Source organism: Aotus nancymaae, unplaced genomic scaffold (genome assembly GCF_030222135.1).
Source record: "Aotus nancymaae isolate 86718 unplaced genomic scaffold, 86718_ANA_hifiasm-v0.15.2.pri h1tg000028l, whole genome shotgun sequence".
NCBI classification, from domain to species: Eukaryota; Metazoa; Chordata; class Mammalia; order Primates; family Aotidae; genus Aotus; species Aotus nancymaae.
Genome location: NW_026988441.1, coordinates 19,223,491 through 19,241,087, shown reverse-complemented (window position 1 = coordinate 19,241,087; position 17,597 = coordinate 19,223,491). Strand labels below are relative to the sequence as shown.

The window sequence follows — 17,597 nt, the reverse complement described above, 5'->3', positions numbered from 1 at the left end:
CCTGGTCCAGGGAAAGGGGGGAGGGTTGGAGGGTCCTACCACTGGAGGCCTCTTCCTGCTGGCCAAGTGTCCTGCTGGAAGCTGGAGCTGCAGTGGGTATAAGTGAGGCACTGGAGCCGAAGGTGATTTGGAAGGGAGTCTGGACAAAGGGCGTCTTGAGCCTGGGGCTGCTGAACTCAGGCAGAGGACTCTCTCTTCTCCTCCCAGGGGCAGATGAGAGGCCTCGTCAAGACCTCAGCCCTGTAACCCCCACCATGGCCCCCTCCCATGACCCCAAGAGACTGCCTTCAGGCTCTGGGCATTCTCCATTTGGAGACTTGTACTCTGCTATATATTTGTCTTGCCTAGGGGCAGTAAGTCCCTCCCCACTTAGGGTAAAAAGGGGCTGGGGATGGATGGAGAGCTCATGAAAGTCAGGATCGCACCCAGGGAAAATGCTGTATTATTTACATATGTGACCTGGCCCACAGACAACCTTGGAAGCAGCTTCTTTCTGGGTTTAAAAAGACACCGACATTGACTTTGATATGTTTATATTATAGATATAATACATAAAACATCTAGGGTGAGACTCTATGTTCTCCCCAAAAGAAGAGAACCAAGCCGTCCTTCCCTGCTCCCAGCCCCAGTGATGTGTTGGCGGGAGGCCACCTCCCTTCCCGACCAGGACCCAGGGCCTCTGGGGGACAAGCCTTGCGGGCAGCCCAGGCTGGAGGGGCCAGGGAAAAGCTGAGGGCAAAGGAGAACCCCCTCACCTCATTGGTCCCCCAGGATCCAAAGTAATCCCAAAACTAAAAGGAAAGAGTCTCAGACCCTTCCCCCAGCTGCCGACGGAGAGTCTCATTTTGGCAAGTATCCGAGCAAAACCAAAACAAAACAAAAACCAAATAAAATGGTGGTTTAGCAGAGACGCGCACATTCACATTGCACAAGGCACTGCTGGGGCACAGAGGCCAGATACAAGTGTTGATATCGGCTGATAAAGCAAAATATTTGGAAAGCTTGTCATAACTCCGGTCCCTCTGGGATGGACTGATCGTGCTTTGTGTTCCTATGGCAATGCTGAAGGCATACAGTACAAACAAGGCTGAGGGTCCCAGTGGCCCTTCACACCCCCGCGCCTGCCCCACGGCCAGATCTCCAGGTCCCCCCTCTCCCGCCAGGGGTATACATCCTCAGAGCTGACCCACGATCTAGCTTTCTGGTCTGACTGGGGATGGTGGCTCCCACTGGTCACCTGGTGACCCCTATCTCAGTGAGTTTCGCCCCAGGGGGAAGCCAAGCTTGTGGCAGGCTGGGGTGGGGTGTGTGCGGAGGGATGGGAGAGGTGCGGAACTAGAGACCCTCCATCTTCATGTAGAACCAGCGGAACAACCTTAGGTTCAAAGCCCCAAGTCTCTATGTTTCCACCCCTCTATAAGACAGGCGCCGAGGAGCGGCTGGGGCTGGCTGGCTTGTCGGGATCTCAGCTCCCTGAGCCCTCCTCCTCCGGCCACGGGCCGCTCCCCTCCTTCTCTCATGGGGGCCTGCTGTAGCCTTGGAAAGGAGGCAGGAAACCTCCAAATAAAATGACAAGGCACGATTTGCTCCCCCTACTCGGTAGGCATCGGAGCGGTGAGTTTGCATTTCCAAGGCACAAGGTTATCCTTAATACAAGAGTTACTGGGCTCCCAGCTCAGCCCCAAGAATTCTCTCCTCCTCGCAGGGAGAAGCCACCGCCTGGTCCCCTCATCTTAGACGCACCAAGTCCGGCGCAGAGGAAGGGAGGGGACAAGCGGAACAGGCCAGCTTTCAGGAGACACCGGAATCTCCTAGTCCTGGTTCGCACGTCCCGAGTAAGCCTCGAGATCCGGCGACCCAAAACCACTCCCCGGGTCCCCGCCAGAGGCTGGCCCAGGGCGGTCCCGCAGCCGCGCGCCTCACGCGCAGTTGCCCATGGCCTTGACTAAGGAGCTCTCTGGCAGCTGGCGGAAGATGCCCCGCAGCGTGTCCAGTTCGCGGCTCAGCTGTTCCACCCGCTTGCGCAGGCGGTCATTGTCACTGGTCAGCTCCAGCACTTTCTGCTGCGTCTCCACGTTGCGCTGCTTGGCCTTGTCGCGGCTCTTGCGCACCGCAATGTTGTTGCGCTCGCGCCGCACACGGTACTCGTTGCTGTTCTTGTCCACCGACTTCTTGGCCTTGCCTGCGCCGCCGCCGCCACCCGCTCGGAGGTCGGGGTGCGCGGCGCCCAGCCCCTTAAGCGCGCCGCCGGGGCCCGGCAGGCCGGCGGCGCCGAGCGCGGGCGCGGGGTGCGGACTGGGCACGGGCGTGGGCGGCGGCGTGGGGTGACCGGGCTGCAGGTGCATGGTGGTCTGGCCGCAGTGCGCGATCTGGAACTGCAGGTGCGGGGCGGCCAGATGCGTAGGCGGCGGGTGCGGGTGCGGGTGCGCGTGCGAGGGCGGCGGCGGCGGCGGCGGCTGGTAGGGGAAGAGGCCGGCCAGCGCCAGCTGCTTGGCTTCGTCCTCCTCGCGGGGCTCTTGCTTGATCACAAGCGGCCGCAGCGCCGGCGCCCCGACGCGCTCGTACAGGGGCTCCAGCCTGCCGTCCAGGTAGCCGGCGGCCGCGCACCCGTAGCCGGGCGGGGGCCCGTGCGCTCCCCCGGGCATGACGGCGCCGCCGGGGCCCGCGGGCGCGCCCGGGTAGTCAAAATCGCCGCCGCCGCCGCCCGCGGGGCCCGCGGCCGCCTTGGCCTTCTCCTGCTGCCGGCTGTGCTGGAACAGGTCCGCCAGGAACTCGTCGTTGAAGGCGGCCGGGTCGATGTAGGCGCTGATATCGATGGACGTCTCGTGCTCGCAGATGCCGCCCAGCGGCTCCGGGGCGGCAGGTGGGGCGGGAGGCTGCGCGGGGCCCGCGCCCCGGGGAAAGCCGAAGGCGGCGCTGCTGGGCGCGTGCGGGGGACTCTGCAGGTGGCTGTTCATCAGGGGCCGCGGCTCCGCCTCGTAGAAGTCGGCCGACTCCATGGGGGAGCTAGAGTTGTCCGGGCATGGCGAGCCTCGGCGGCCTCCAGCCAGCGCGGGGCGCCGCCGCCGCCGTGCACCCGGAGCCCCTGCTCGCCCGCGCCCGCGCAGCTCCGGGTCGCGAATGGCCCAGCCCGCGCAGGCCCCGCATTTATACCCTGCAGTCCGAGTCGCCCCCTAGAGTCCGAGGCGGCCTCTGTCCCCTGGCGGCGGCGGCGCGGCGTCCGCTGGGTCCTAGCGCGCAGCCGGTGGCGGGGGGGCGAACCAGCGGGGCCCAGCGCGGCGCACCCCAGGCAGGCCGCGGCGCAACGCCCACCGCCTCCTACTTACCCAGCCGGGCCGCGGCGCTCGCTCCAAGCTCCGCCTCGGGCCCGGCTGTCTCCCCTGCGCCCACGTGGTGGGTGACTGGGGCCCCTTCCTCGGGCCTCCCCTAGGCGCCTATATCCAGCCGTGGCCGGGAGCCCCGGAGCATCCCGAGGCTGCACGGGGTAGGGGTGGAGCGGGGCGGAGGGCAAGTCTTGGTCTCGAGCTACTGCGGCGCGGATTCGCTTTCAAAGCTTGAACCAGGCCTGTCTGGGACCCGCGTCCCGGGGAGGCTGCGGCACAGAGCAGCGGGGCTGGCGGGGGCCAGTGGGAGGTCGTTTGGGACGCGCGGAGAGGCCCGGAGCGCGGTGGCTCTGCGTCTCCTAGCTCTGATCTGCAGGCGACCCCTGTAATTCCGCGCAGAGGCACCTCTCCGAGGACGCCGGGGTCCCACGAGCGGCGCCGCAGGGCGCTAGGACCCCGCGGGGAGCAGAGGCGGCCTCTGCCCGGGAGCCTGGAGGATCTGGCCGGTCGATCCGCCCCGGCTGGAAAACTTTCTTTGTAATTACTTCTCCAGGCCGGAGCGCGCGGCTGCTTAGGCGCGCGGGGCCGGCGCTACTACCCGGCGTGGTGTTGCCGATTTTTTTTCTTACCGGACGGGCGGGCTCCCCGGACGAGCGGAGCTGGACGCCGGGGCGAGCACGGGGAGGGGCGCACCGAGGGAGGAGACTAAGTTAACTCCGGGCCGGGATCCCTCAAAGCGGGGGCCGTATCCTGCGAGGCCCGAAGCCACGGCTTGCTCCCCCAACTCCCTGTTCAGGTGGACGCCAACGGCTGGAGCGAAGGTGTCCAGGTCGCCAGGTCCGAGCACCCACAGGGAGAACTCTTCCCTGTGGTTCGCTGACGCTGGGGTCCCCGGGATCTTGGGTGCCGTGGCGGCCAGGCCCTGGGGCCCCTTAGGTGCGGCACGCTGACCCTCTCACCGCGGCGGGGGAAGGAGCTTGCCACCGAGACCCCCAGCCACGTGCGTCCCTCGCATTCTTTACCGCAGCCGGGGTGGGGGCTGCGGACTGTCAGCTGGGCCCCAGTGAGGTCTTGGGGGCCCTCAAGTGTCTCCTGCCCCTGCCCGCGCCGCCCGTCGGGACTGGCGCTGAGGCCAGACGCCGCCTGGGTCCCGGCTAGAGGCGCGCTTGCCTCCAGGTGAGGGAAGACCCCTTCGCCGACTGTGGCCTTCTTAGGCCTGGCAAGGCGCCACTACCCGCCCAGGAGCCTCCAAGGGGGTGCAGCTAAAAACACCGCTGGAGAGGCTCTGAGCTTCCACAGCGATCGCAGTAAAGCAGCAGTTTCATCTGGGCAATGCACACTGCGCTTTAATCAAGTTCCTATTCAACATATTCCCAGTGATTAATAGCCCAACTGCTTCGTTTTCGGTCCAGAGCTCATAAACAAGATATTTTTAGCTTGACGCTTTTGGACGGGAGGGAGTAAAAACTAGATACGTTAAATAAATAACCCGATCTGAGCCGAAGAGCTGCTTGCTGAGCCAAATACAGGACCAGTTCATACACCGTCCACCTGTGGAGGGAGACCTGGACGAAATCAAAAAACACCCAGAGCGACTTGCATTTTTCTTTCTGCGGTGCTAAAACTAATGGCTTTTCCTAGGTAGGAACAAAGAAACGCCGCTGTACATGCACGATTCCTGGCCCGTGCCGTGCAGGGAGGAAGGCCATGTCCGGCTTCTTTTGCACAGCTTGCTGTTGCCTGCCCAGAGATCGAGAACTGTGCCGCTTAGGACTGGAAGAAACCTCAGTATGGGGATAAGATTGTCCAATAAGGGGCTGATGAATGTGTGGGGGCGACAATGGCAAGGAGTGGGACTCCCCGCCTGGGAGTCTCCAACCCCAAGGGCCCTAGGTCCTCCTACAATTGAACCAGAATTCACTCACCCGGGCCTGCCCTGTGCAGGCTGCTGAGAGCCCAGGGATGCGTGAGAAGGTGGTCCCTGCCTCTGGGAACTGGGACAGTGGGAGAGACTAATAAAGTGCCACACGGAGGCTGCTGGGAGGGAGGAGGAGACAGAAGGAGTAGGGGATGAGACTTATTCATTCATCAAATGCACAGGAGGCACAAATGGGAATAAAGGGTGGATGTGCTGTGATGAACAGACGCCCTGCCCTGAATAAGGTGGCGCTGTGGAGGAGGCATAGATCAGATCCGTCTGGGGAGGTGCTGTGGATGGAATTGTGTCCCTGCCCCAAATTCCTATGTTGAAGCCCTAACCCCCAGTGTGACTATTTGGAGATAGGGCTTTTAGGAAGTAAAGTGAAATGAAGTCATATGGGTGGGGTCCTAATTCGATAGGATTGGTGGCCTTATCAGAAAAAGAATGTCACGGGAGCACACCGAGAGGAAGTGGCCGCCTGCAAGCTGGGAAGAGGCCCCTCACCAGAACCTGACAGGGCTGGCAGCCTGGCCCTGGGCGTCCAGCCTCCAGAACTGTGAGAAATCAATGTTTATGGTAGGTCTATTATGGTAGCCTGCATGGACTGAACCATGGGGTGAAACAGGGCTTCATGCAGGAGCAGACCTTTGAGCGGGGCCTTGAAGGTTGAGCAGGAATTTGCTGGAAGGATAAGGGAGGAAGGCTTTCCTAGGAGGAGGGAATGGTAAGTGCAAAGGTGGAGAGCCTGCGAGTGCATGATGTGTTCTGGTAACAAAGGACAAGAGTGGGGGGAGGGAGGGAGGGGCCTAGATAAGGCTGGATCCGCAGACGGGGCTGGGCTGATGGCCAAGGCCGCTGCAGGTGAAGGAGGAACCCTTATCTCCCAGGCTTTTGACCTCTAGTTTTTAGCAGGGGAGCTTCGTTGTCAGATTTGGGTTCCTGAGAGACTACTCCAGCCAAGACGGAGAGCGGGTGTTGACCAGATGGGAAAGAATGGAGGCTTGAGGCCTCAGTCTGGAGCGGGCAGGGTAGATTTGAACAAGATGTCAGGATGTGGGGGCTGAGTGCCAGGCTTCTGGCTGGGATTACTATCCCCTGACATATGTAATGCCCAAGAAATTGGGAGCCCCTCTCCAAGCACCCAGGAGGCCATGGGGGACTCATTCCAGGATACTTACCTGCCTGCTTTGTGGTTTAGGAGGGGAGGACCTTGGAGAAGTTGCTAAGATCCATCTCCCTTGTTCTGGTTTTTCCTTGAAAGCCTACGTGTATACCTTGGGATGAGGAGGAAATGGTTTTGAGGGCAAGTGGTAGGTCTCTGGCTAGGCCCAACTAGGTGCTGAGAGGACAGGGGGTGTCTGGGGCCCTGAGATAGAAGTGTCCTGCCCAAGCCCTGAAGCAGGAATTAGCTGGGGATTTGAGGTGAGACCCCGGGGTCGATGGAGTCACTTTCCATGGGAGATGCCCACAGGGTAAGAGAGGAGCAGGCTGATGCCTGGTAGTCTCATAGACAGTCGGCTGGTGGCAGGAGAAGTGGGAGCAAAGGAGAAATCACCTTTGATTGAGAGAAGTGGCTCTGTGGCTCGTGTGCAATTGAGACAAAGCCAGTCCTAAGAGCAGCTTGTAAATTCTTCTGTGACCACCTTTAAAGTCCTTCTTCCTGAGGCTGTGGATGGGGGTAGGCACAGGCCAGGTGGGGAGGGGGTGAGCATGATTCCCCGGAAAACAGGGGTCCTGAGTTTTGGGTGCTCCAGGATGAAGCCTGGTTCCGGAATCAATTGCAGCTGTAACCATTTTGAGAAGACAAACAGAGCCCTAGAAACGTTTCACTTTACTTTGGTTCAACCTTCCTAAGGCAATCCATGGGAAAATTAGTAGTAAGTCTGGAAATCAATCAAATTCTGAAGAGCAAAAATGGAACTAACCCTTCTGAAGTAGTTTTCTGACTTTATCTGACGCTGAAGTGTGTGTGTAAGATTGGTCGCTCCAAACAGGACCAATTCAGATAAGATAAAAGTCCAGAACTATGATTTCAGACACAGCTGAGCTCTGGCTAGGGGCAGGAGTATCTAATATGGTCTGTCTGAGAGTGTTTCAATGTTTCAATAAGACCATCAAAGGCCTTCCTCAAATTAGACAAACAAAACAAAATAAAAACACTAGTTACTCTTTGTTACAAATGAGTTTTATACTAATTTGTTTTAGGCTTTAGATCTTGACATGTAAAGCTATGAACTCAAGGCACAATCAACCCAAACTCTAGTACTCTAGTGTTCCCTTTCTCTTCTTCCTTTTTTTTTTTTCTCTGTCGCCCAGGCTGGAGGGCAGGGGTTCGATCTCAGCTCAATGTAACCTCCGCCTCCCAGGCTCAAGTGATCCTCCTACCTCAGCCTCCTGGGTAGCTGGGACTACATACCACCATGCCTGGCTAATTTTTTGTATAGATGGGGTTTCACCATGCTGCCCAGGCTGACAAAGCCAATGAACTCTCTCGAACTCCTGAGCTCAAGTGATCTTCCCACCCCGGCCTCCCAAAGTGCTGGAATTTACAGGCATGAGCCACTGTGCCTGGCCTAATGTTCTTTATCAACAGATGCCCCAGCTCTTGGAGAAGCCATTCTTATTATCCATGAGATGACTCACCCTGTCTCCCCAGGAGGCTCAGTGGTGTTGGGGGCTGCTGGGGGGATTAGGGAGCATGTTGTGCCAAGGCCAGTTCCTGGCATACATGAGACACTTATTTAGTAAATAAGAGCTTGCTGTGTTCTTCCCTACCCTCCTTGTCTCTCCATAAGCACACTTTTCAGGTTCTAGTTTCCCCCAAAACTTTGAATATTAAGCAACTAATTTCTTTTTTTCTTTCTTTCTTTTTTGAGATGGAGTCTTGCTGTGTCACCCAGGCTGGAGTACAGTGGTGCAATCTTGGATCATTGCAACCTCTGTCTCCCAGGTTCAAGCGATTCTCCAGCCTCAGCCTCTGGAGTAGCTGGGATTACAGGCATGCACCACCATGCTCTGCTAATGTTTGTATTTTTAGTAGAGACAGGGTTTCACTATGTTTACCAGGGTGGTCTCAAACTCCTGACCTCAGGTGATCTGCCCACCTCGGCCTCCCGAAGTGCTAGGATTACAGGTGTGAGCCGCCATGCCCAGCCTAAGCAACTCATTTTAACACATAGTTATGGAATACTCTGGCAGTGTATTAGGCTGAGGTTCTCTGTGTGTTTTGGGGAAAAGCACCTAGAAGTCATGGTACTCTCTGCAGAAAGTTCCAAGGCATAATGAATTCTGTCTTCATAAACTAGAGGCCATTTAACTGTTAGGAAGAATAACTATATTGTATGTATACCATATAAAATCACAACCATACGTACTCAAGTCTGTAACAAGTACATTCTGTCAAATTCACAAAAATCAGCTGTTTCCAGTTTTCTCTTTCTCTCTCTTTGTTTTTTTTGAGATGGAGACTCCCTCTGTCACCTAGGCTGGAGTGCAGTGGCATGATCTTGGCTCGCTACAACCTCCGCCTCCCGGATTCAAGCGATTCTCCTGCCTCAGCCTCCCAAACAGCTGAGATTACAGGTGCCCACCACCGTATCCAGCTAATTTTTGTATCTTTAGTAGAGAGTAAAGATGAGGTTTCACCATGTTGGCCAGGCTGGTCTCCAACTCCTGACCTCAGGTAATCCACCCGCCTCAGCTTCCCAAAGTGCTGGGATTACAGGCATGAGCCACCCGCCTGGTCTCCAGTTTTCTCTTAATATTCATCTACTATACTATGTGTGATTTCTTCAGTCATGTTTCGTGTTTGTGATATGGTTAGGCTTTGTGTCCCCACCCAAATGTCATCTTGAATTGTAATCCCTGTAATTCCCCTAATCCCCATGTGTCAAGGGAGAAACCAGGTGGAGGTAATTGAATCACGGGGCAGATTTCCCCCAGGTTGTTCTCGTGATAGTGAGTGAGTTCTCATGAGATCTGATGGTTTTATAAGGAGCTCTTCCCCCTTCTCTTGGCACTTCTCCTTCCCGCTGCCTTGTGAAGAAGGTGTCTTGCTTCCCTTTCGTCTTCTGCCATGATTGTAAGTTTCCTGAGGCCTCGCCAGCCATGATGAACTGTGAATCAATTAAATCTCTTTTCTTTTTAAATTACCCAGTCTCAGGCAGTTCTTTATAGCGGTATGAGAAAGGACTAATACAGTTTGTTTATATATTTTTTGCTTTCCACTGCTAGTAGGTAAGCAGTAGCGGGCATCAAGCATTCTAGAAAAAGAAAATTGAGTCAAAATTTAAAAATCAGGGCTGGGCACAGTGGTTCATGCCTGTAATTGCATCACTTTGGGAGGCCAAACTGGGAGGATGTCTGAAGGCCAGGAATTTGAGACCAGCCTGAGCAACATAGTGAGGCCCCACCTGTACATAAAATGAAAAAATTAGCCAGGTGTGGTGATGCAAGCCTGTAGTCTCAGCTACTCGGGAGTCTGAAACAGGAGAATTCTTTGAATCTAGGAGTTTGAGGCTGAGGTGAGCTATGATGGCACCGCTACACTCCATCCTGGGTGACAGAGCAAGATCCTGTCTCTAAAAAAATAATTTAAAAGAATTAAAAATTAGAAAATTACATCTATTAATTTTGTTTAGCAAATTGGGAAGAGTCCTTTATTCTGTTTTGGTGGAAAACTTATTTGGTAAATGAGGGGTCCCCAAACTGCATCTAGCATTTGGGGAGTACTGCAGAAGGCAAGCATTGGATGTGGCAGGTTGCCCATGCTTCTGTGGGATCCGAGACAAGAGTACAAATGGCAGCCCCCATAGCATCTGTTTAAATATGAAAAGTTACCAATCAAACTGAAAAACTGTTAGAGAAAATATGTTCTACCTTCTTGCCTTAACACATACATCTTTATAATGTCCTAGAAGACCAGATAGAATCTGGTTTGGGAACATGGTGGTATGGGGACAGCCAGCCACACCAATTCTCTTCCCATCCCATCCTTTATTCCATTCCCTGCCAGAAGGGTCCTGGGTCAGGGGTGTGGATTCCCTGCACAGGGTGAGAATGCTGTCTGTGCCCCCTGAAAAATGCCACACCCTCTTCCTTCCCACATCCTGGGGCTTGGGGGCCTGGCGAAGAGGCCCACGAAGGCCCAGGCAGCTGGCCCTGGGCTGCAAGGGCAGGAAACTCCTTGACCTATGGGGATGGGCAGCCAGAGGGGGACTGGCGGGTGCCCTCTCCTGTGAGCATCCAGCATAGGAGCCCTCCTGCCTGAGTCTAAGGGTGGGACTAGGCCGGCACGCACAGGGTAAGCAGGAGAGCAGGGACCCTGCTGGTTCTGTCCTTTTCTGGGGGCCCCTGGCTCTGCTTCTGTAGGAGGACATGACAGTTGGCAATAATCCCATGCCCATGTCCCCAGTTCTTCCCTTCCCTCCACCTCACTGTATACATCCTGCTTCTTCCCTTCCCTCCACCTCACGATGCACAACCTGCTTCCAGCTCTGGGGCTTTCTCACCTGGACCACTGCACCAGCCTCTGGCCTCCCTGAGGCTTTTCCTGCCGCCACGCCTGCCCTCGCCCACTGTCTCCACAAAGTAGCCCGAGTTATCCCTTAGACGTGCACTCAGCCTGTAATCCCAGTGTTTTTGGAGGCTGAGGTGGGAGGATCACTGGAGGCCACAAATTGGAGACCAGCCTGGGCAACACAGCAAGACCTCCATCTCTATAAAACAAATTTAAAAAAAACAAAACCAAAGGAAAACATGCACTCAGATCATGCCACTCACTGACCTAAACCCTCTCATCAGCACCCGTTGTGTGTGGGAGAAAACCCACGTGAATCCAGAGGGCCACAGACCCTGCCTAAATTGGCACTCGTTTCTGCTCACACCCCATCTGCTCCTTGATTCTCTGAGCAGAGTGCCCCCCAGTCGCAAGGTGCTGTGCTTGGCACTTCTGGCTCCCTGGAATGTTTTTCCCAGGTTCACACAACTCCTTCCTTCCTGCCATTTGAGAAGAGGTTCTCAAGTGCCTCACGGGGACATGCTGCACACTCATCACCCCTCCCCCATTGTTCCATAGGCCACTGTGTGTTTTATTTTCCTCATAGCACTCTCTAAAAATGGTATTTTATGTGTTCCTTATCAGCTTCCCCTAATAGAGTGCCAGCTCCACAGACGCAGGGACCTCGTCCGTCCTGTTCTGCCCATTCCTAGAGCTAGGGCTGGCCTCGGCCTATGGGAGAGCCTCAAATATTTGTTGAACGCACACAGATGGATTTGACTGCAGAAAATGGCTACCCAGCCACCCTCCTGGAACTGAGTCTATTCCTAAGCCTAGAGTTGCTCAAGGGTGGCCCTGAGGATGCTGGAGAAGAGCCGGATGACCCCCTGGGTCAGGGATCCCCAGAGCTGACTCAATCCGGAAGCTCCTGAAGCTGTTTCAGGGAAGGCTGCCAGGGCCTGGAGTGCCTGCTCAGTGCCTTTGGCTAACTCCAAAGAGGGCCCCTGCCAGGCAGCTGTGGCCCCCATGGGCTTGGCTAAGAAGCACCTTTGTAGGGAAGAAAATAGGCTCTTTTTTGGAAGGAGCTGCAATCCAGCCAGGACACAAGGCTTTGTGAGTAGAGGTCACCTGAACTGCCCCCTCCACTGTGGCTCCAGAGCTCCCCCTACCTGTAGGGCATTGCCAGGAGGGGCGCCCAGGGGAGCATGGACATGGCTGGGCATCAGACCCACATAGGGAATGGGCCTGCCTCCCAGTTGGCTCATGGGGGCACAGGGACTGCTCTATCCTGCAGACTTGGCAGACCCCACTGCTCCTTGGAGCCCATTCTTGCACACCCACCGTTCTGACTCCATTTCTTCTCTTTGCCGAATTCCAAGGATTTCTGCCTCAAGATGCATCTTGTAAAAAAATTTTAGCTTGGTGCCTTGGCTCACACCTATAATCTCAGCACTTTGGGAGGCCAACATGACAGGATCTCTTAAGGCCAGAGTTCAAGACTAGCCTGGGCAACGTAGTGAGACCTCATCTCCATGAAAAAATTTAAAAACTAACTGGGTAGTTAGTTTTTAGCTCATGCCTGTAATCCCAGCACTTTGGGAGGCTGAGGCAGATGGATCACCTGAGTTCAGGAGTTGGAGACCAGCCTGGCCAACATGGTGAAACCCTGTATCTACTAAAAATACAAAAATTAGCAGGGCGTAGTGGCACATGACTGTAATCCCAGCTACTCAGGAGGCTGAGGCAGGAGAATCCCTTGAACCCAGGAAGTAGAGGTTGCAGTGAGCCAAGATCGTGCCACTGCACTCCAGCCTGGGTAACAGAGTAAGACTCTGTGTCTCAAAAAAACAAAACGAAACAAAAACAGAAACAAATTTAACCGGGTGTGGATGTGGACACCTATAGTCCCAGTTACTCAGGAGGCTAAGACAGGAGGATCGTCTGAGCCAAGGAGGTCAAGGTTACAGTGAGCTATGATTGTGCCATTGCACTCTAACAGGTGACAGAGCAAGACGTCTCTAAAATTAAAAAAAGTCATAATAAGGCGAGAAGCCAAATCTTTTGAAAAATCAAAATAAGAGTGTCTAGGGGCTGGCTGCATGAAGGCCCCAATTCTAGCCCCTTTCCCTTGTGACTCTACTCAGCTGCCTCAAGTCTAAGCCCCTCAACACTGTGTAAAGTAACCGCCAAGGGCAGACATTGAAGCTATGGGAGCAACGAGTGGGCCACTTAGAACATTTCCAAAGGCTGCATCTGCTCTAGCACATTAGTTGGAACTCAATTTTTCCCAAAGGGAGCTGGTATCAGGTCCTGCTGTGGCCTGTGGAAATACACTATCAATTTACAGGTTAAGAAACTGAATTGCAGAGTGTAAATTAGTTCAACCATTGTGGAAAGTAGCGTGGCAATTCCTCAAAGAGCTAAAAGCAGAACTACCCCTTCAAACCAGCAATCCTATTACTGGGTATATATACAGAGGAATATAAAGCATGCTATCATAAAGACACATGCATGCGAATGTTCACCACAGCACTATTCACAATAGCAAAGACATTGAATCAATGTAAATGTCCATCAATGACAGATTGGAAAAAGAAAATGTGGTATGTATATACCATGGAATACTACGCAGCCATGAAAAAGAATGAGACTGTCTTTTGCAGGGGCTATTATGTTCAGCAAACTAACATAGGGACAGAAAACCATGTTCTCACTTATAAATGGGAGATAAATGATAAGAACTCATTAATACAAAGAAGGGACCACAGACACTGGGATTTACTTGAAGGTAGAGGGTGGGAGGAGGGAGAGGAGCAGAAAAGATAAGTTTTGGCTACCAGCCTTAACACCTGGGTGATGAAATACCAAACCCCTGTGACACGAGTTTACCTATGTAACAAATCTTCACATGTACCTCCAAACTGAAAATAAAAGATAAAAAAAAAAGAAACCAAATTGCAAAAGTTACCATTCCTGACATCCAAGATAAAACCTTAACTGAAACAAAGCAAGTTGCAGAATAGCTTGCAGCTTCCATTTTCTGGGGGGGGGAAAAAAAACCTCTTTAAATATACATTTGTGGGTGTATAGAAAGAAGTTAGGAGGACTTCACATTAAACTGTTAATGGTGGTTCTCACTTTGTGAGAAGGGGAATAATTTGTACTTTTTAACTTATACACTTTTGTATTTTTGACTTTTTAAAACAGATGAGTCTATCTTTATTAATTTTATAGTTTTTAAGTTATAAAAATATGTTGTCACTTGGGTTTTATAGTTTTATAAACTGTAAACTGTTTTAAGTCACCTTAATTTACTCTACAAGTTATATAATGCCATAGTGGATGGTATAGTTTTATAACAACTTCAAAGTGCTTTTCAGTGACCATATTTTCTAAATAGAGAGATTGGTGTGGTGGCTCAGGCTTATAATCTTGGCACTTTGGGAGGCTGAGGCAGGTGGATCACAGGGTTAGCAGTTCAAGACCAGCCTGGCCAAGATGGTGAAACCCCATCTCTACTAAAAATAAAAAAATAAAAAAATTAGCCAGGTGCAGTGACAGGTGCCTATAATCCCAACTACTTGGGAGGCTGAGGCAAGAGAATCACTTGAACCCGGGAGTCAGAAGTTGCAGTGAGCCAAGATCGTGCCACTGCACTGCAGCCTGGGTGACAGAGCAAGACTCCATCTAAAAAAAAAAAAAAAAACAGAGAGAGAATATGAAAAAGAATTGCAATCCAAAAGAAAACTGGAGTATAGAGAGAGTTTATTTTATTTTATTTTATTTATTTATTTATTTTGAGACGGAGTTTCGCTCTTGTTACCCAGGCTGGAGTGCTATGGCGCGATATCGGCTCACTGCAACCTCCGCCTCCTGGGTTCAAGCAATTCTCCTGCCTCAGCCTCCCGAGTAGCTGGGACTACAGGCGCACGCCACCATGCCCAGCTAATTTTTGTATTTTTAGTAGAGATGGGGTTTCACCATGTTGACCAGGATGGTCTTGATCTCTTGACCTCGTGATCCACCTGCCTCGGCCTCCCAAAGTGCTGGGATTATAAGCATGACCCACCGCGCCCGGCCTGAGAGAGTTTATTTTAAAAAGTAAATGCAGGGGTGTGGCGGCTCATGCCTGTAATCCCAGGACTTTGGGAAGCCAAGGTGGGAGGATAGCTTGAGGCTTGGAGTTCAAGACCAGCCTGGGCAACATAGTGAGATCTTGTCTCTACTGAAAATAAAAGCTTCCCAGGCGTGATGTTGCATGCCTGTAATCCCAGCTACTTGGGGGTTGAGGCAAGATCCCTTGAACTCAGGAGTTCAAGGTTACAGTGAGCTATGATTGTGCCACTGTATTCCAGCCTGGGTGACAAAGTGAGACTCTGTCTATTAAAAAGAGGGAAATGCAAATAGATTTTAAACATGCTTAAAAATGCTAATACTTTGAAAATGATACACAAATTTAAACGACACCATCGGACAGGTGAAGACGAAAATGTTTAATATGCTGGACTGATCAACAAATAGAGCAAATAGGTAGGATTCTATATTGATACAACCTCTTGGGAGGATAACTTAGCAATACTTATCTAATTTTAAAATGTCATTTTTATTTCAACTTGCAGTTCCACTTCTAGAAATTGAATCCCGCAAACTCTTATGTATACGCAAAGGGGTACATGTTGGATATTAACTGGGCTACAAGGAATATTGACTGTAACTTTTTTTTTTTTGAGACAGAGTCTCGCTCTGTCACCCAGGCTGGAGTGCAACAGTGTGATCTTAGCTCACTGCAACCGCCACCTCCTAGGTTCAAGCGATTCTCCTGCCTCAGCCTCCTGAGTGGCTGGGATTACAGGCACCCATTACCAAGCCAGGCTAACTTTTGTATTTTTAGTAGAGACAGGGTTTCACCATATTGGCCAGGCTAGTCTCAAACTCCTGATCTCAGGTGATCCACCCACCTTGGCCTCCCAAAGTGCTGGGATTACAGGTGTGAGCCACCGCGCCTGGCCAACATTGTTTATAATTATAAAATAGAACAATGGTTAAACGAACATGGGATAGCTGGTTCATAATCTTCTGTGTCTGTCGAAAAGGAGGAGAAAAAGGCTGTATGAACACTTAGAGAAAGATCTCTGGGCTGGGTGTGGTGGTTCATGCCTAGCACTTTGGGAAGCCAAGAGAGATCACTTGAGCCTGGGAATTTGAGACCAGTCTGAGCAACAGAGTGAGACCCCAACTGGACAAAAAATTAATAAAATATATATAGCCAGGCATGGTGGCACATGCCTGTAGTACCAGGTACTCAGAGCTCAGGTGGGAGGATTGCTTGAGCCTGGAAAGTCAGGGCTACAGTGAGCTATGATTGTACCACTGCACTCCAGACTTCTAGGTGACAGAGTGAGATCGTGTCTCAAACAAACCAACCAACCAACCTCTGGTATATTCATTCGTCATTCATACATATTACACGAATACATACATGTGCCTATGTAGACGTGGAAATATGCTCTAAAAATGGATTGTTTAGTGATTTGTGAGTTTTCCCATATGAAAAACATACACAGCATAGACACTAAGTCACAGTTTTTTTTTTTAGATGGAGTCTCTGTAACCCAGGCTGGAGTGCAGTGCAGTAGTGCGATCTTGGCTCACTGCAACCTCCACCTCCTGTGTTCAAGTGATTCTCCTGACTCAGCCTCCTGAGTGGCTAGGATTACAGGCACACACCACCATACCTGGTTAATTTTTGTATTTTTAGTAGAGACGGGGTTTCGCCATGTTGGCCAGGCTGGTCTCGAACTCCTGACCTCAGGTGATCCACTTGCCTCAGCCCCCCCGTAAAGTGCTAGGATTACAGGCATGAGCCACTGCACCTGGCTAACAGTACCTTATTTTTATTGGTGGCCCTAAAAAACCCTATGCAGTACTCAGTTACAGTAAAGATTTTCATACAACATGAACCCACTTCTCTCAAATATGGAATGGAGTTTCTTGTCGTGTTGAGTTAGCAATTCGGGGACTGTAGGTGTGGCAGGATTGTCCCATCCCACCTCTCTAATTACTCTCGTCTTTACCATTTTCAGTCAAAACTCCAAAGGTCACTTGGAAGGCACATAGCCCACAAAACTATCCAGACACTCCCTTTTGGCCAAATAACACCCCCATGGCCCAGATTTCAGTGCAGAGCCCTGGGGACCAGGGGCACGCTCTTTCCTTTTTTTTTTTTTTTTCCAATCCTCGTCTGCTTAGACAAAAGGGAAAGGCAATATTGAACAAACTGAGTTTCAACCAGCATATCTTTAGAACCCAATTTTTATTATAATTGATCTAGCTTACATTCCAAATGTACTTTTTTTTCTCCCTTAATCTTAGTCAAGGTGCAATAACAGTTAAATGAAAACCAGCATGAGTCATGCTCCTATTAAACTGTCTGCTCTCAGAGTTCAGCGTTTTTCTTGAGCCCAAGAGTTTGAGGCTGCAGGGAGCTATGATTGTGCCACTGCACTCCAACATGGGCGACAGAGGGAGATGCTATCTCAAAAATAAAACAACAAAACAAACCAAACAAAAAACTCAAGAAAGTGAAACAACTAACACAATGGCAGAAAATATGTGCAAATCATACATCTGATAAGGGATTTGTATCTAGAATACATAAAGAACTCTTAAAACTCAAGAATAAAATTACCCCAGTTAAAAAATGGACAAAGAATTTGAATAAAAATTTCTTCAAAGAAGCTCTACAACTGCCCAGTTAGCACAAGAAAGGATGCTCAACATCATTATTCTTCAGGGAAATGCAAATAAAAACACAATGGGATACTCACTTCACACCTACTAGGAAGCCTCTAATAAA

General features: G+C 51.8%; 1 protein-coding gene across 1 annotated transcript; it reads right to left on the bottom strand.

The window, feature by feature from the left end:
* Nucleotides 1-516: 516 nt before the first annotated feature.
* CEBPA (CCAAT enhancer binding protein alpha) lies at nucleotides 517-3,122 on the bottom strand. Its single transcript, XM_012448456.3, has one exon. The coding sequence runs from the start codon at nucleotides 2,997-2,999 to the stop codon at nucleotides 1,920-1,922; it is 1,080 nt and encodes a 359-aa protein (XP_012303879.2). The 5' UTR covers nucleotides 3,000-3,122; the 3' UTR covers nucleotides 517-1,919.
* Nucleotides 3,123-17,597: the final 14,475 nt, after the last annotated feature.

What these genes read in the sequence shown, in the direction of transcription:
- CEBPA (XM_012448456.3), bottom strand. Translation starts at nt 2,999, where the DNA reads ATGGAGTCGGCCGACTTCTACGAGGCGGAGCCGCGGCCCCTGATGAAC.